At 53.2% G+C, this 19,175-nt stretch overlaps 1 protein-coding gene across 1 annotated transcript; it reads right to left on the reverse strand.

Moving 5' to 3' along the window:
- Positions 1–9,450: 9,450 nt before the first annotated feature.
- On the reverse strand, positions 9,451–11,966 carry LOC136006212 (acrosin-like). Its single transcript, XM_065664261.1, has 4 exons — positions 11,788–11,966; positions 10,967–11,232; positions 10,430–10,578; positions 9,451–9,810 (listed from the first exon to the last, which is right to left on the reverse strand). Exons 1-4 carry the CDS (start codon positions 11,964–11,966, stop codon positions 9,451–9,453), a joined length of 954 nt encoding a protein of 317 aa, XP_065520333.1.
- Between the last annotated feature and the right edge of the window lie 7,209 nt (positions 11,967–19,175).

Raw genomic sequence — 19,175 nt, forward strand, 5'->3', positions numbered from 1 at the left:
CCCAAGCCATCCGTGCCTCTGGGATGCCAGAATTCTCTGACCCCCAACTTGGGGGGCAGTTGTGGGTCTGGGGGAGTCACATGGGAGTTTCTTGTCAGGCAGTTCTGTATCTGGGGGTAACGTGGGCTTCACTTGGGGGTCACTTAGGGGGCAGTTGTGGTGTGGGGCTTTACTTGGGCGTTACTTGGGGGGCAGTTGTGGGTGTGGAGGTTCATTTGGGGGCACTTGTGGGTCTGCAGGGTCACTGGGGGGTCATTTGTGGGCCAGTTGTGTGTCTTGGGAGTCACTCCAGAGTCACCTGGGGGGCAGTTATGGGTCTGGGGTATCACTGGGTGTGCAGTTGTGGGTCTGGAGAGTCACTCAGGGGTCACCTGGAGAGTAGTTGTGGATCTGGGGGGGGTCACATGGGAGGCAGTTGTGGGTATGGGGGTTCGCTTGGGGGGCAGTTGTGGGTTTGGGTGGTCACGTGGGAGTCACTTGTGAGGCATTGTGGGTCTGGGGGGTCACTTGGTGGGGCAGTTGTGGGTCTGGGTGTTCACATCAGAGCCACTTGGGGGGCAGATGTGGGGCACGGGGTCATTTGGGGGTGTAGTTATGGGTTTGGGGAGTTCACTTGGGGGAATTTGGCTGCAGTTGTGCTCCTGGGCAAGACACTTTGGGGGCAGTTGTGGGTGTGTGGGTCACTGGGGTTCTCTTGGGGGCAGTTCAGGGTCTGGGGGTGACTGGGGAGTCACTGGGGGCAGTTGTGGGTGCAGGGTGTCACTTGGGGGCGTTCTGGCTCTATGGGTGTCACTTGCAGGGCAGATTTGGGTCACTTTGGGGGCAGTTGTGGGTCTGTGGAGTCACTCGGGGGTCATTTGAGGGGACAGTTGTTGGTCTGGGGTGTCACTTGGGGTCACTTTGGGGCAGTTGTGGGTCTGGGAAGTCACTTAGGGGTCACTTGGGGGGCAGTTGGGGGTTTGCGGAGTCATTGGGGGTTGATTCGGAGAAAACTCCAGGAACAAACTCGCCAACAAAGTTGAAGTTGGCAAGCAGCTATTCTTTATTGCCGCACTGGGAGACACACGGGGGATAGGTCCTCCTAAAGGGTATCACCATATTGCTCCCCAGTAAGTGTTTCATGGGTTCATTAACACCACAAACATAGCAATTACCCTGTCCTTCTATTTACCACTTAGTTTAACTGTGCCCATCCCGGACATCTGCTAGTCCCGGATACTCCCCACCCCCAGGTCCTGTTTCTCTATTCTGCTTTTCTTACACTTTTTGTACTAAGCTCCTAAGGACCTACAACTATGTCAACTGCCTCCGAGCACCGCAGTTACTTTCCATTACAAAGCCATCAAACTTCACATTACTTAGAACCGATTCCATTTTGTGCTTTCCTGCCTCCTTGTTTCAATGATGAGGCCGTTGCCCAGGAGCGCAGCCAGGGAGGTGCCCAGGGGCAGCCAGAAGCTGCAGAGCTGGCATCTGGGTGTCTGCAAATGGCAGGAGGAGGAACTGGGTGATGGAGCTGCCATTGACATGTGCTGCCTGTGGGCATGGAGCCTGTTCAAAGAAGGAAAGGGCAGGGAAGAATTATGACAGGCTCCTCCAAGCAAATCCACTGCATTTCTCATAGAAATCCCCCCAGCTGAAATGCATTTCCTTTCTCTGGTTTGTGCTGGCTGAGTGTGCTGTGAGGAGCAGGACCTCTGCCCATGTGCTGCCTTGGCGTCAGCTTTGCTCTGAAGCAGTGCTTTGCCCAGCTCTGATGTTCAGAAGGGACGTCAGATGAAATCCAACTTGTCTGTAAAGTTCAGTACTGGCACTCATGACTCGGATGAGTCTGGGCAGCACAAGACAGGCTCAACAGGGCCTCAGAATCATTTTGACTGTGTTATTTATTTACTGGCATATCACTGCTGAGGGTTTTTATTTGGGGCGTAAACCATTCTTTGTATGACCGAAAACCTGAAGAGTATCTAGGCAGGGAGAAGTTCTCAGCTCTTTGTAGCTCAGGGCAGAGCCAGGAGAGCTGCAGTGTCCATCCGTCCTTCCCCATGTGCCCTGTGCTTACCTTTGCGCTGCCCGCAAGCCGCCTTCAAACACAAATTAAGCTCAACCCCCCCGCCAATAGGAGTTCTGCGCCTCACGCCCAGACGTAGCGATACCTTCTTGAAAATGGGGTTATATTACCCTTTTTCCACTTGTCGGGAACTTCACCCGACTGCCACGATTTTTCAAATATGATGGACAAATAGGATGGATTTCTGGATTAGTAGTTTTACAAGCATTATTGTTCTTCCTGTTATGGCAAATTATGAAGGAAAACCCCTTCATCTGCTATGAAAATAAAGTTATTCTTATAATCTGTTAAGTTTGTTTTTTCAGTTGTCTGTATCACCTACAGGCTGCTGTCTCTGTCAGCATTTTTATTCTGTTTGTGCTTTGCAGTTCACTGAAGTAGATGTATATTCTGAAAATAAACTTGAATCGATTAAAGTGGCTAACATACAGCGATGCCTCTGTTTTGAAAATTGAGTTCAGGCACAGGCTGTCTGTTTGGCAGGAGTGGAGGTGCCTTTTTGCTTCAGTTTTACTGATTAAGCTTTTAGAGTTGCTTTTGAAGGTGGAAGAGGGGTCAGAGTAGCATCAGATTCACACGTTACTGTCTTTACTGAATTGATATGAATGACCCCCTTTGAAGATTGAAGAATGTGGCACGAGCATGCATAAAGCCTCTCAGACTTTGAGGAGCGTGACCTTTTGTCTTTTGTGCATGATCTTCTGGTTGGCAATTGATATGTTTTGCTATTCAGGGATGATGACTCTAGATACATTTGATTAAAAAAAGAAATTAAAATTCAGTAACCTCCTCAGTGTCAGTGCACCTCTGCTGAAGACTCTCTAATACTGCTAGCATTACTGTGAGGTTAAGCTGGTAGTTTTGTTTTACTGTGTTTCGGCTGTGTTACCTAGCTCTGGAACTGGGCCAACCTACGCTCATTACTGCCTTTTTCTTATCTGTCTAGGTTTCACCCTTCAGCAGGGAGTATAGATCTCATTCAGAAAAGCTTATCCAATAGGTGCCAGCATAATTAATAAATCTTTTCTGCTTTTCACTAAGAATTGTAATCATGCATTCATGCCTTAAAAAGCAGCGATGTTCCATCCCTCAGCTGGGGGACACACTGCCTTCCTGCAGTGTCATTTCTCAGCTGAGAGACAGAGTTTGATCTAAAAATCAAGATTTTGTAGAATCATGATGACCTTGAAAGGAGGATTGAAAGGGGACTCTCGGGCTTTCCCAGAGCACACAGAGCATTTATGTTGGAAAAGACCCTTAAGATCGAGTCCAAGCGTTAACCACTCTCAAGTCCAGCACTAAGCCATGTCCACAAGTCCCAAATCTACATGGCTTTTAAATACCTCCAGGGAAGGTGACACATCAACAGCTGTGGGCAGCCTTTTTCTTGTCCCCTCATCAAACAGTACAGGCAGGCCAGGACAGGCTGGGAGCTCCTTTACCCCTGCTGAAGGAAGGGATTCAGGGAACTGGAAGGGGACTCAGCTCCCTCCCATGAACACCACAAAACTCTCACTTCCTCAGAAGGCGAAAATGTACCAATATATAGATGATGTCTTAATCAGAGGAGATTGCCCCGAAGAACTACAGCAACCACAGCGTGGCGAGCACCCCGTGGTGCAGAAGTTGAAGTTCCACCTAAAGAATGTCAGAAACCAAGCAGAAACCAGTCAAATCGGGGGGTACTTGGTGGATAGCAGCAGCGCAGTGATTGCTGCAGACACCTTCAGAAAAACAAAACAAGGGCAGATGCCCCAGTCTAGGAAGGAATTACAACAGCTTGTGGGGTCCTCCAGGACACTGGAGGGAACATGGCCCTGGATTCTCTATCATTGCTTGCCCACTGTACTCACTGTTACGAAAGGGAAAACCATGGGAATGGAATCTAGAGCATGAGGAAGCAGGAACTACCTAATACAGGAATTAAAACCATACAGTCAGTTGGGCCTGTACACCCCCACCACCCTCTCATAGTAGAATGGGCTTTTGCTGAGCATGGCTCTTCCTGTGACCTATTCACACTGGCCCTGACGGAACAAAAAGCACTTTCATGTTCAAGTCGCCTCTTTCATAGACACTGAACCGCATGGAGAGAGCCCCCTCTGTCCCAGCGCTCCTGCGGGCCCAGAAACACCCAAGGGATGGGGGGGGCGAGCAAAGGCCGAGGGCTCTGGCTCAGCTCCAGCAGCAGAGGAGGAGGCCAGGAGCCTAGAGAACCTGCCCCTGGGTTGCAGCCTTGGGCACAGAGAGTCCATGAGGAGAAGGGAGAGGGGACAGGAGGGACATGGGGGGCACAGCTCCAAAGGCAGCAGCAGTGCTGTCACAGAACACACCCTCACAAACTCTTCTGGACAATCAAAGCAGACTCAAACACAGACTCAAACACCCTCCCTGTGTGCCCTGTGGTGACGGGGATGCCCCAGCCCTCACAGGGTGCCCTAGGAAGCTGTAGCTGCCCCATCCCTGCCAGTGTCCAAGGCCAGGTTGGATACAGGGACTTGCAGCAACCTGCTCTAGTGGAAGGTGTCCCCGCCCGTGGCAAGGGTTGGAACTGGTGAGCTTTAAGGTCCCTTCCAGCTCAAGCCAGTCTGGGATTCTAGGATTCAGGAATCTGTAGCATGTTGAGGAGAGGATGACCTCGAAAGGAGGATTGAAAGGGCTTTCCCAGAGCACACAGAGCATTTCCCAGTCTGGAATACAGGAAACGTTGGACCGAGTCCCTGCAGCAAAAGAGAGGCAGAGTAGCACTGCTGGGCTGCAGCTAAGGGCTGTCCTAGGCAGAAGTTGGAAAGGAGCAGAGAATAACACAACCTCCTTGGATAGGGGATGACCTGCTTTGCAAGGACAGCAGTGGCAAAGCCCCAGTCCCTGCCACAGGGCTCCCGGGGGAAACACAGGTCCCAGCATGACCGTGTCACCTCAGCCAGCACAGAGCCTCTTCCCACATCCCTCCTCGCATGCAGCACCCACTGCAGTGGCCAAAAAGCCAGGGCAAGAACCAGGCCTAGCACTCACCTGCCAGCGAGCCCACGGCAATGCTTGCCAGCATCATGGGCAGCACCACATTTGCTGCATCTCTGCAGAAGAGAATCCACAGTGTCTGCACCCAGACTGAATTTATCCCCACCAAACACCCTCCAAGCAAAAATCTAACTTCACGGATGAGTTGTGCACAGTTTTTGCCTTGGAAAGTGGTTCTGGGAGACATGGAGTGACTGTCAGCGTTCAAAGCCACAGTTCCCCAGGTCTCGGACCCAGAGCACCTTCAAGCTCTCTGGCTGTGGAGGAGGAATGTTTCTATCTCATCACTCACCCACAACGTGCAGCTGCAGCCAGCCCATGGCCTCCAGCTGGGACCTGAAGCGCTAGAGCCAGTTGTCCCCCCACTGCAGCACCATCTGCAGCGAGAAGTTTGTTCTGTTGAACCTCAAGTGGCTCTCGTAGGGGGAGCGGTGGTGCTGGCTCCATCAAAAGCATAAGTGAGGATGGCTCCCTCCTGCTGGGCAGTTTTGTATTCCCAGATGACAGCTCTGCCTCCCTGCAGCGGTGGAACCGTCAGGCACACGGTGCAGCCCATGGCCGAGACGAGTCGCTCTGACGCCGGCCTGAGGTCAGCGGAGCAGCAGGGAGGGAGCGTGTGGCCTGCAGGAGAAAGGAGACGTTAGCGCACAGCTCCTGAGGGGCAGCTCCTGCCACCCGGCAGCGCTGGGTACTTGAGGGTGTCACAGAAGCATGGAATGCTTTGGGTTGGGATGGACCTTAAAGCTCATCTAGCTCCAACCCCTGCCACAGGCACGGACACCTTCCACTAGAGCAGCTTGCTCCAAGCCCCTGTGTCCAACCGGGCCTTGAACACGGCCAGCCATGGGGCAGCCACAGCTCCTCTGGGCACCCAGTGTCCCAGATGGATTCCATTCTGGGCAGCCTGTGACAGTGTCCCACCACACTTACAGGGAAGAGCTTCCTCCTAAGGTCTCATCTTATTCACCCCCCTTTGGCAACTTAAAGCCGTTCCCACTTGTCTGATCACTACATGCCCTTGTAAAGAATCCCCCTCCAGCTTTCCTGTAGGCATCAAACAGATATTGGGAGGCAAACTCATTGTCTAAGTCATCATCTAAATTATCATTTGTATCATCTTCAAATCATTGTCAATTAACAGTTGAATTGAAAGTTAATTATTGCTAAATCACCATTGGATTCCCATTTGATTTTAATTCAGTCCCTGATTAATTACCATTGGTCATTAACAAGGCCCTTATCCCCACAAGGATGACTTCTCTGAACCATTCCCCTGTGAAGCACAGTGAGGCACAGCTCCAAGTCCATTTCCCTTCAGGTATGCAGCGTCAGATCCAGCAAGTGCCCTCGCTCCGCACTGAGGGCCATGGCAGATGGAGGTAGCCCAGTGCAACCGGACGGGGTACAAAGAGAGCTGCAGATAAGGTTCCCGACAGCAGGACAGCTCCTGGCACAAGGACTATCCCAGCTCCAGGGCCAGCCTGCACCGGACGCCCTGTGCTTCCTGCCCTTGGCGGCAGGGTCACAGCGGCGCCCTCTGTGACCCGGTCTGTGACACTCCCCGATTTGGTCACATCTCTTGTGCTGCCCTTCCCTTCCCCTGCCCGCATCCCTCTATCCTTCAGGGGGGCACAGAGACCCCACAGCCGCCCCAGGGGGAAACTGGGAGGAGTCCATCGGGAGGCCCAGATCCCTGCTCAGGGCAGGTTGGGTATCAGTTGATGGGTGGTGAGCAACTGGATTCTCCCCCCTTGTTATTCACATTAGCATTATTATTACTGGTGGCAGCAGTAGTGGTTTTGTGTTATACCTTAGCTACTGGACTGTTCTTATCTCAACCCATGGGAGTTACATTCTTTCCATTCTCCTCCCCTTTCCTCCGAGAGCCAAGGGGGGGAATAGGAAGGAGAGTGAGTGAGCGGCTGTGTGCTTCTGAGCTACCAGCTGTCCTAAACCATGACAGCACCTTTAGCTAAAGTCCCCAGGTCCCAGTGGCACGTTTGAAACCTCTGGTGTTATTAGGACATTGCTAGTGATCTGCCGCAGTACTGACTGGCATCTCTCCGTTTTTTGGGGAGGAAGGTAAAAGCAAGATAGACAGAGCTAAGGGGCAGATAAAATACATCCTTCAAGGGGTTTTAGAAGGCCACTCAAAGGAAAAATCTAGTCTCTGATGGAAACTGGAGTGACATGCCCACTCCATGTGGCAGGGCAAGCTCATGGCTGGAGCTGAGCTGGCACTGGAATTGGTTCCAAGTCTAGAACCCTTCTAGTCACAGCCAGACATTGCTGGATACCCCTACTCTGCCCCCTGATCCCCAGTGCACGAGAAAGGTCTGATCCAGGGTCTGCTTATGCCTTCCCAACAGCTCGTCATGTGTGAGCAAGTGTCAGCTTTCAATAGCTGAGCTAGTGGAGAGGCAAAGATGTGCTCCTTGGCCTCCCTCTGCTCAGCTTTGGGCCAAGGCAGGAGAGCAGGCCTGCTGTTCTGTGGCTGGTCACTGCGCTAAGGTGGTCGTGTGTTCTCAGAAGCCCCAACAGAAAGCAGGGAGGCTCAAAGGCTGGTAGTTGCAAAGCAGAGGAGGAGACATGGGCAGGCTGCCTTACCTTTCCTGGGAGGTAGTCTGCTGACCCTGGCTTCCCTGTTTTGTCTCCTCCAAGGCTGCTTTTGGTTCCATCCTGTACATGGGAGCTCCTTTATTGCAGACGTCCAGTTCCACCTTGGGGAATGCAGCAGGACCTGGTGTCTGTAAGAGTGCCAGGGAGGTTGCTGGGTACGCAAGTGTTCTGCTGACAGGCAGGCTACTCCACAAAATGATCACACATGTGGTTTAAACAAAGTCACCCATAAATCATACAGTCGCTCTCTCACTCCCCCTACTTCTTGCCCTCCCCCTGCTCCCAGAGGGACAGAAAGGAGAATCGAAAAGAATGCAACCCCCACGGGTTGAGATAAGAACAGTTTAGTATCTAAGGTATAACACAAATCACTACTGCTACCACCAATAATAATAATGATGAAGGAAATAACAAGAGGAAAGAATACAACACCTCAACACCAGCCGACCAATAACTCGCCCCACTCCCCCCAGCTGAGCACCCACCGATACTCGTCCAACCTTGCAGTCCCTGCCCTTCCGGGTAACTCCGCATTGAATCCTGCCCATGACGTGCTGTGGTATGGAACACCTCTTTGGTCAGCTTAGGTCAGGTGTCCTGTCTCTGCTTCCTCCCAGCTTCCCCTCCTCCCTGGCAGAGCAGGAGGCTCACAAAGTCCTTGGGCAGACCAAACATTTGAGCAGCAGCTGAAAACATCGGCGTTATCAGCACTGTTCCCAGGCCAAAAAATGAAAACACAGCACTGCACTAGCTACTAAGAAGGAGAAAAATGACTGCGACTGCTGAACCCAGGACAGATGGATACAGCCTTGAAGCTTGTTAGGTCCTAAGTGAAGATCCCAAGCCTGGAAGCAGGATGCTCCAGCTGGATGCAGGGATGAAACAGAAGCATGGAAGGCTGGGTTCTCCTTCATCATTTGGGCGTGGAGAGGAGCCTTCAGCATGGATTGGAGCCATAGGACAAGGGGAGATGGGTTCCAACTACAACAGGGTGTCGTGAAAGGAAGACTTGGACGACTCAATATGAGTTACCAGCAAGCTTCGTTTATTGGGCTTCTACCTTCGGTTAATATAACAGTGAATATGCAAATACCAGGCACTTGATTGGTTCTGGCACAAATAAGGCATTGTGTAAGCTCTATACTTTTGCAGCTACACTGTGCACACCCCCACCATCCTCCTTCTCATGCACTTATCACTTAGTGGCCTTGGCTGTGATTGGTCATAGTATGTTGCTGTTTGCCGGTGTCCTTCATTTCCTCATTATCTGGCGTGAGAGGTTTGCACCATGTTCTACACAGATGTCTTGTTTCAGCTCGTTGATGGGAACGTAACCTTTTGACCTTTTTTGACAAGCCAATCCTCCACAACAGGGAAGTTCAGGTTAGAGATAAGGAAGTGAGGGTTGGATGGAGATAAGGAACTGGGATGGGTTGGATGGAGAAGGATGATGGATGGGGCTTGGAGCAATGTGGTCTAATGGAAGCTGTCCCCCCTCCTTCTTCATGCCATGGCTTAATGGTAGGGCAATGATTGGACTTGATGCTCCTGAAGGTCTTTCCGAACCTGGCTGATTCCCTGATTCCCAGCTCCTGCTTCACACTGTTCCCTGCCCTCCATCCCTCATCCCCATCCATCCCCATGGACCAGAAGAAGACGTGGGCGTGCAAAGCATCCTCTCTATGGGAAAACAAGGCAACTTTATCGAAGTTCGAGACAACTGCAAGCGATGCCGCTCCTCAAGTCTTCTTCCCCCCTAGAGCCTGCAGTAACTCCCGCACCCGAGTGGTGAATTCCACCAGCACCCGAACTGGGAAGGAGCAGAAGCCACTGATGCTGGAGGCCGTGGGCGCCGGCATTGTCTCCTGGATGGGAGTATGGGAGACGTGCTGGTGGCTCCATGTCGGGGGCGTGGCAGAGGCTCCCGCGGAGCGGAACATCCCCAGCTGGTAGAGGATCCACTCATGGAAGTGCTGCGTTGAGGTGTAGACCCCCGGATGGTTGGCCCTGGCACAGCCACGGCCCCAGCTCGTCAGCCCCACAACCCAGAAGAAGTTGGCACGCTTGTCCCGGCACATGAGGGGACCACCGCTGTCACCCTATGGAGGAGAAACAGAGAGGATGAGGATGGGGATGGGTCGACATGGGAACAGCAGAGGGGACCGCCACTGTCACCCTGTGGAGGAGAAGGAGAGAGGATGAGGATGGGGATGGGTGGCCATGGCAATGTCGGAGGGGACCACCACTGTCACCCTATGGGGATGGAAGGGCTCTCCTTCATCATTTGGGTGGGGAGAGGGTCCTTCAGCATGGATTGGAGCCATAGGACGAGGGGTGACGGGTTCCAACCGGAACAGGGGAGTTTGGGTTGGAGATAAGGAGTTGTTTCCTATGAGGGTGGTGGGACACCGGCATGGGTTGGATGGAGAAGGATGGATGGGGCTTGGAGGAACCTGGTCTAATGGAAGGCGTCCCTGTCCCTAGCTTCGAACTGGATGCTTTAAACTCCTTCCCAACCTAACCCATTCCATGAATCCATGCTCATGACATGGTTTAGTGGTGGAATCTCAATGCTCTTAAAGCTCCAACCTCCATGGTCTCCGCGCAGGGATGATGGATCAGGAGGCGGATGCGCTTCCGAAGTTAGGATAAGGGGGGATGCAGAGCAGGGCCATGCAGATGGGAGAGGAGAAGGGAGCCCCAGTGGCACATCCCTACCTGGCAGGTGTCGATGCCACCCTGCGGGTACCCAGCACAGAGGTTGTGTCTCTTGATGGCCCCTCGGTACCATTGGCTGCTGTTGCAGAGCTTGACATCGATGAGGCGGACCTTGGCCTCCTGCAGGGCTGATGGGGACGATGCCCCCGCTGTGGGGACACAAAGGGGGTCAGGACTGGGGGCACAAGGACTGGCTTTGGGGGTATTGGGGGCTGAGAAGCTCAATGGGAGCCATCAACATCCCCCCATGTCCTGGGCTGCATCCCCTTTGCTCTGTATCCTCAACAAAAGGAGGACATGGAGGGACCTTCAGCGATGGGACAAGGGGTGATGGGTTCCAACTCAACCAGGGATGCTCAGGCTGGAGAGAAGGAAGTGGTGGGACACTGGGAAGGGCTGGATGGAGAAGGCTGGGATGCTCCATCCCCAGTTGGAGCAATCTCCAATAGACCTGGATGAGCTTTACCCTCCCTTCCATCCCATTCCATGAATCCATGGCCCAGCATTCCAAGGCCAACGGGGCCATCGGGCACTCACTTCTGGCCTCCCTTGCGCCCCATCCGCTGATGAAGCACTCGGAGAGCTGGGATAACCTGAGCGTCGCATCGGGTATGCAGGCCAGCTGCACGTGGTACCCGCACTGCACTGGCTGGTCCAGCTCCACCAAGGCAATGTCAAAGCCGCCGGAGATGCCCGTGTAATATTCATGGACCACGACCTGCCGTATCCAACGCTTCTGGGTCTCGGCATTGGCCCAAGCCAGGTCCGTGATTCCGACCATCACGAACCAATCCTTGGTGAAGCTGGGAGGGAGTGGAAGAGCAGGGATTGGAGCCATAGGACAAGGGCTGATGGGTTCCCACAGGGAATTGCAGGCTGGAGATAAGGAAGGGATTCCCTAAGAGGGTGCTGGGGCACTGGGATGGCATGGATGGAGAAGGTTTGGATCTCCATCCCTGGCAGTGCTGCAGGCCAGCTTGGAGCAAGCAGCTCTATGGAAGGCATCCCTGCCCATGGCAAGGGGTTGGAAATGGATGATCTCAAGCTCCTTTCCAACCCACCCCACTCCATGATCCATAACCATTGCATTCTATTGCATTCCATTCCATCTCATTCCATAACATTCCATTTTAATCTATTCTAATCCATTTTATGGAGAAGAGGGATGGGAAGGAGCCACATTCCTGCTGCTTCCCAAAGGAAAGCACTGCGCCAGCGTGCCTTAGGCTCAAGGGCTGTCAAGCTGGAATCAGCCTTCTCCTGAGCGCTCTTCCCAGTGCATCCAGGATGGGGAACGGGACGGGATGGGAGCTGCTCCTTGGCTATTCCCTACGGCTGGAATCCCTTCTCCCCCTTACTTTTGCCCGACGAAGCAGTGAGCGGCCGTGAGGACCCATTGAGGGGTGATGAGGGACCCCCCGCAGATGTGCGAGAATCCGGTGGCTGTGGGGAACTGGATGCTGACAATCCATGGCCAGGCGCCCTGGTGCGCATCCATGCCTCCGACAATGCGCGACATCCCATAAGAATCAGCCATGGGACGGGTACCGCAGGTCCCTCTGGAAGCAGAAGCCCAACACTTGATGGTTAGGGATGCAGGGCGAGCATTGTCGTGCCCCATTGGGTGCTGCAGGGACAAGGGACCCTATGGGGTGTCCCAGAGATGAGCATCATCCTGCCTCATAGGGTGCTGCAGGACAAAGGACCCTATGGGGTGACCCATAGCTGGGCTGTGCCACCACATGGGGTGATGGCAAGCAAGTGGGGCTCCCCACATCCCACCTCCCCATTGGTGTGACCGTGGCTGGGAGCGGCAGCATCTCCCTATGGAATACCAGGAGCCCCGGAGCCTGGAGCCACTCACCCACAGCTGTCCCAGGAGCCTTGCACCAGCCAGGCCGAGGCCAGCAGGATGATGACAAGGAGCAAAGCCATCGCTGCCACCACCGCTAAGAGTGACACCAAGGAGCTGCTTCCAAGGAGCTGCAACCAAGGAGCTGCAAGCACCACTGCACCCAAAGCGCAACTGCCCCAGGGATACGGGTGCTGGATGCAGGTCCCTTGGAGCTGGGGCTGATGTCATAGAGAGGCAGGTTCCATGGGGTGAGGTCCATGGGGAGGGGGGCGGGTCGGGGGGGGGTCGATGGGGGGTTCCATGGGGAGATGGGGGCGTTCTGATGCGCGTGGGGTGATCTGAATCCCTGTGGGATGCTCTGGAGCTCTGTATGATGCTGTGGTTGTGGGATGCTGTGAATCTCTGTGGGGTGCTCTGCTTTGTGGGATGCTCTGGAGCCCTGTGGGATGCTCTGAATCCCTATGGCATGCTCTGCTTGTGGGATGCTGTGAATCCCTCTGGCATGCTCTGGAGCTCTATGGGATGTTCTGAACCCCTGTGGGATGATCTGCTTGTGGGATGCTGTGAATCCCTCTGGCATGCTCTGGAGCTCTATGGGATGCCCTGAACCGTTATGGGATGATCTGCTCATGGGATGATCTGAATCCCTATGGGATACTCTGCCTGTGGAATGCTCTGAATCCCTATGGGATGCTCTGCTTTTGGGATGCTTGGAACCCCTATGTGATGGTCTGCTTCTGGGATGCTGTGAATCCTTGTGGGATGCCCTGCTTGGGGGATGCTCTGAACACCTATGGGATGCTCTGCCTGTGGGATGATCTGAATCCCTATGGGGATTTAAGGTCCCTTCCACCCCACACCACGCTGTGACTGTCTGACTGTAAAGTACGATCTGCATTTGGCTGCAGAAGAGCTCTCAGCACTGAGTCAGGCCCAGGAGCAGGTGCAGACATTTGTGCAGAACATCCTGTCTCTGCTGCTGGCCTCGCCAGAGGCCACTGGAGACCGCTGAGGGCAGGTGAGGCCCGGAGAACAGCCAGGATCAAGGGCAGCACCGCCACCTCCTCTGAAGGAAGCCCAAGGGCTGAGGCTCTGCAGTCTCTCCTTTCCCCGGCACCACCCTTGGCTTTCAGCCCCACAGCAGAGCCCTTCTGCAGCTGCTTCTCAGCTCTTGTTGTTCGCTGGCAACTTCCAAAGGCACTTGTGCCTCTGCCGGAGCCAGAGCAATGGCCCAGCCCGTGCTGCAGTGTGTGGGGCGCTCTGATGGCACCATCAAGTGAGTGCAGGGCTCGGCAGCGCTGGCAGGAGCAGAGCTGTGGGGCCTGACCCTGCTCCCGGGGCAGACGCGGGTGAGCTCCAGCACTTGGGGTTTCTCGGCAGGAAACCGGCCCCGGCTTCCCCTCCGCCTGCACGGCCGCCATGACACCGGGCGGCGCGGGGGGATGATGTCAGAGGCGGCGCCACGGAGGGGAGGGCGGGAAGGGGGCAGGCGCGCGGCGTCTGTGGTAACCTGTGGGGGTGGAGGGATGTGGAGAGGAGAGGGCGGGATGGAGCCGGGATGGAGCCGGGATCGGGGCGGGATGGAGCTGGGATCGGGGCGGGATTGAGGCGGGCAGGAGTGGGGTGAGCGGGGCTGTGGCAGGGATTGAGTGGGAAGGGCAGGGGCTGGGCTGGGCTGGAGCCGGGGGGCAGGGGGTCGGGAGCAGGGATGCAGTGGGGGGGTCAGGGCTGTGGGGCGGGGTGGAGCGGGGTGGGCAGGGGGCACAGCAGGGGTGCAGTGGGGTGAGGTGGGCTGGGCTGGGCCAGGAGCGCACGGGAAGCGGGGCCTGACCCAGCAGGGGAAGTGCAGGCAGGGCTGGAGCCCACTTGGAATCCCTCTTCCAGGGAAGGAGAAGCATGAAGTAGGCAGGAATACTCTTGTAGAAATGAAATCAGGTCTGAATAAGAGCTTTGAATCCAGGTGAAAACTTCTCTTATGCGTTCATGTGAAACTTTGAGCCTCCAGACTTTTGTTTGCGTTTCATGACGATTTTCATGAGGGTGCATTTCAGTAAGGAACTTAGAGAATTAACCAAGATGTTTAAATACACCAACTCTACCTGCACTTAATTTGATGCAGCCAAACAACATTACTGACATGTGAGTTGTTTCATACATGGCAGCAGTCTTGATTGCTTCCAAGATCAAGCTCTTAAACCGTTGCATTTTGCTTTGACTACAAAAACCAGTGTGTGAAAGTAGAGTATATTTGATGAATTTCCCATCCACGTCCTCTGTGGATCATTGGCCTTCACCCACAGCCCAGGAGATAAACATCCAAGGCTGAGAGAGCTGGGCTTGTTCAGCCTGGAGAAGAGAAGGCTCCTTAAGGGGAGACCTTAGAGCAACTCCAGAGCCTAAAGGGTCTCCAGGAAACCTGGAGAGGGGCTTTGGACAAGGGCCTGTAGGGACAGGCCAAGGGGAATGGCTTTAACCTGCCAGAGGGGAGACTGAGCTGAGCTCTTAGGCAGAAGGTCTTCCCTGTGAGGGTGCTGAGGCGCTGGCACAGGGTGCCCAGAGGAGCTGTGGCTGCCCCATCCTCTGTGGGATTCTGTGGTTTTTGTTCAATACCTTTAGCACTGCATGTAATTGTTAGATGATGGGCAAAATGAGCCATAGATTCCTTCGAGTGCCAGATATGTTAGTAAGGGTAAGAATGGAAAAGTAAATTGTGGTTTTTTCACCAGTGTCAGGAAACATGACCAAATTCAGGTTCCTCTTCATCCTGCAACAACAACCACTGCATCCTCAGGACCTGCATATGCATCTTGTTCCAGTGCTAACTAGGGCAGTTAGCTGGTAACTACTGCTTGTGTCATAGCTGTGAAAGATCCATCACACCCGAGACCCTAAACGGTGGCAGGTGTGGGCATATATGTAAGAGCAGCAAGTTTTTACAGTGATGCCTCTTAACTGTTGTCTCTAAGCTCAGCCCAAGAGATAATAACCTGCTCTAACATGGCAGTGGTGTCATTTTTCCACAGGTACCCTCAGAAAGATGTCTTCTCTGGGGCAACGCTGTAGCTTCAAGTGATGACAGGATATTCACCACCCCCTTAGGCTGGGTTCATAATCAGGAGGATTTCAACACCTACAATTCATAGCAGCTTTTTAATTTTACTGAAAGCTAACTTAGTGCCATTCTGGCCCAGGTTTAGTTGTCGGTAGTCACTCCAGTTGTCTTCGTATCTTCTCCGTAGCCTTTGGTCTGTAAGGATTAGTACCAGCAGCTGTGGCTATCAGCTGCTGTGTTTCTAGTGACTTTGCTGCTGCAGACCCTAACCAGGAAAATACTGAAAACCTCTTGACAGTCTTAATGACATGATGTGATGTGGCTTTTTCTTCAGATGGCACCATGTCTTGAATGCAGACATCTGCTGCCAGTTTCTTAAACAGGTCCTCATTTCCCTGCTTCCCTGGGTTGATTGTAAGTTGAAAATGAATTGTCACCCAGATCCATGGATTTGTGATGGGCAGGCACTATGGCCTAACTAAAACCTGGAGCCCCCAGCACAGACTGGAATGATCTCTTCTATCTGCAGGGATGAATAAGCACAGCACTTTCTAAGATCAAGTCCTCTTCTTATTACTGTTGATGATAGTTTGCAGATACCATGTGAAACATATTCTGTCTCTGTTTCAAAGGGCAAAGTAATTTGTCAGGCGTGTGGCACAGGAAATCTTCATCATAAACACTGTGTGACTGGTGCAAGCACGCTGCCTGAAATACAGACACTGAGGATTCTTCCATCAATCACCCTAGGGTTAGTCAAACCAAAGCACAACATTTTTTTTCATAGCCCTGTGTCCCTGCACCTCTTTCTGTTACACAGCTGATAGGTTCAGTTGGTTTGAACATCTCAGCAACAATCTGGGTCTTTTGCTCCACTCGAGATGAGTAAAAGAAGTAATTCTAAAAACCTTCTTGACCATTTTCCCGTTTCTTCTGGAAGCAGCACTTAAAGGCTGGAGGTCAGATTTATTCTGAGCCGGGCTTGCACAAGAAGCCTTCTTGTGGGATGAACCTGAGTGTCTTAGAGTGCTTCCTACGATTCCATTTCTGTTTCATTACGTTTATGTGTACAAGGCATTAAGTCTGTTCAGGATGGAGCATCTGCCTTTTACCACGTCCCCTCCCCAGCATCCTCACTGCTGCAGAGTGCAAAGCTCTGTCTCTGCATACAAAGAGGCGAGGATCTTGACTCCAGACTGATCCAAGAGGCAAACTAAACAAACCCATCCTTCTGGCTAGGCAAAAGTCATTGCGATTTCCTAACACAGCAAAGCAGCTGCAAATCCAGTGCCTGAGCAGTATGATCTGAGTGGTCTCTTTCAGGTAACGTGGGGGGCAGTTGTAGGTCTGACGGGGGTCTCTTGAGGCATAGGTGTGGGTCTGGGTGGTAACTGGGGGGACAGCTGTGGGCCTGGGGAGTGACTGGGGGTTCACCTGGGGGCAGCTGTGGGTCTGGGTGATCACTTGGCAGTAACCTAGGGGGCAGTTGTAGGTCTGGAAGGTCACTTGGGGTGCAGTTACGGGTCTGGGGGGTTACAGGGGGGATCCCTCGGGGGGCAGCTATGGGTATGGGGAGTCACTGGGTTACCCCTTGAGGGGCAGTTATGGGTCTGGGGAGTTATGGGGGGGTCACTTGCAGGTCAGTTATGGGTCTGGGGGGTGACTTGGGAGGCAGTTATGGGTCTGGGGAGTTATGGGGTGGTCACTTGCGGGGCAGTTATGGGTCCGGGGTGTCACTTGGGGGCAGTTATGGGTCCCGGGGGTTACAGGAGGGTCCCTTGGGGGGCAGTTATGGGTCTGGGGTGTCACTGGGGGTCCCCTGGGGGGCAGTTACGTGTCTAACAGTGTCTTGAGGTCACTTCCCTTTGATAGCAATGTGCCTTGGGAACCTACCTGAATGCAGCACTGGGATGTGCTTCCTCGAGCCAAGGTCCCCGTTCCCATTCCTTGTGCTGCTGGGCCCCCAGGTGAGCGGCAGGGCGGCAACAGCGCAGGGCTGAGGTGCCTCCAGCCTCTGGCAGTGGCAGCAGGAGGCCAGAGAGACGCTGCTGCTGCAGTGCAGGGCTCTGTGTGTGCACAGGGAGGACTCGTGTCCCTGAACAGCCCTGAGTGTATGAGGCTGAGCTTAAACCATGACAGGAGTGCATGAGGACAGCTCGGATGTGGACACCAGGGCCCTGCCATTGCTGGGTGTGACCCCAGGAACAGCCCCCAGTGTCCCAGCGGGATTTTTCTCACATGCCTTGGGCAGGCCCATGGCGAACGCTCACATCATCCTTTCTGGATTGTGCCCTCAAACGTGTCAGAGCCATCAGAGAGCTTCTGGGGTCCTTGGAAAAGGCGGACATCAAACCTTTCCTCACAAAGGGCAAGAAGGAGGCTCCTGGTAATCCCAGGCTGGGCAATTCAGCCCAGTCCCTTGGAAGGTGATGGACCAAATACACCTGCAGCCACTTCTAGGTGCTTGTAGGACAAGAAAGCGATTGCCAAACCTGTGTGGGTAGGGGAAAAAAGGGCATGTTTTGTACCTGGATCATTAATAATCTCTTTATAGCCAGTTGGTGATCTCTGGGCTGAAGAAACGAATGATGGAGTGAGTGGGAAGCGGGCTGGTGGATCAAGCCCAAATGTCACCAGTGGTAGATTCCTCCTGGCAGCCACTTACCAGTGACACCCCTCAGTGCAAGCAGCTGGGCCAACACTGTTGATTGTCTTTATTAGCTCCCTGTCTAATATGATGGAGTGCCTTTTCAGCTGCTTGGTGGATGACAGCAGGAAAGGAAGAGCCTTTGAATGATCTCACCCGGTTAACCCTGCCTTGAGCAGGGTAGGCAGACAAGACAATGTTCAGGGGTCTTTTCCAAACTGAGTTATTCCAGGATTCAATGAATCTTTTCTTTGGAGAGACGGAATAGACAGAGGAAGAAGGAAGAGCAAAAAGGCAGGTTTCTTTCTTTTTACTGAATCTGTGTTTTTTTTGAATTTATGTCCTGGGTTCAGCAGCAGCAGTCATTTTTCTCCTTCTTAGTAGCTGGTGCAGTGCTGTGTTTTGACCTTCAGCCTGGGAACAGAGCTGACAACACCAATGTTTTTAGTTGCTGCTCAGTGATGTTTACTCTGACCAAGGACTTTCTGAGTCTCATGCTTTGCCAGGGAGGAGGGGAAGCCAGGAGGAAGCAGAGACAGGACACCTGACCCAAACTAGCCAAAGAGGTATTCCGTACCACAGCACGTCATGCCCACTATATAAACTGGGGGCAGTTACCCAGAAGGGTTAGATCACTGCTCGTGCTGGGCTGGGTATCGGTCAGCAGGTGGTATACTCTTCCCTTGTTACTCACCTTATCATTAGCATTACTGGTGGTAGCAGTAGTGGTTTGTGTTGTACCGTAGTTACTGGGCTGTTCTTATCTCAACCCGTGGGAGTTACATTCTTTCCATTCTTTTCCCCATCCCTCCGGGACTGGGGAGGAAGAAGGGGGGGATGTGAGAGAGCAGCTGCATGGCTGACTGAGCTTAAACCACGACAGTGCTTTTTGGTGCCCAACGTGTGGCCTGGCAAGCTCAGTCAGTAGAGCATGGGACTCTTAATCCCAGGGCATGGGTCAGAGTAAACATTACTGAGCAGCAACTAAAAACATCGGTGTTATCAGTGCTGTTCTCAGGCTGAAAGTCAAAACACAGCACTGCACCAGCTACTAAGAAGGAGAAAAATGACTGCTACTGCTGAACCCAGGACACTTCATTTTTTATTTTATTTCAGCATAATTTTCATTACATTCTATTATAATATTATAACATTATAAAAACAAGTGAGGATTAGGGTCAGGAACAGGGGT

The sequence above is a fragment of the Lathamus discolor genome, unplaced genomic scaffold (genome assembly GCF_037157495.1).
Source record: "Lathamus discolor isolate bLatDis1 unplaced genomic scaffold, bLatDis1.hap1 Scaffold_103, whole genome shotgun sequence".
Lineage (NCBI taxonomy): Eukaryota > Metazoa > Chordata > Aves > Psittaciformes > Psittacidae > Lathamus > Lathamus discolor.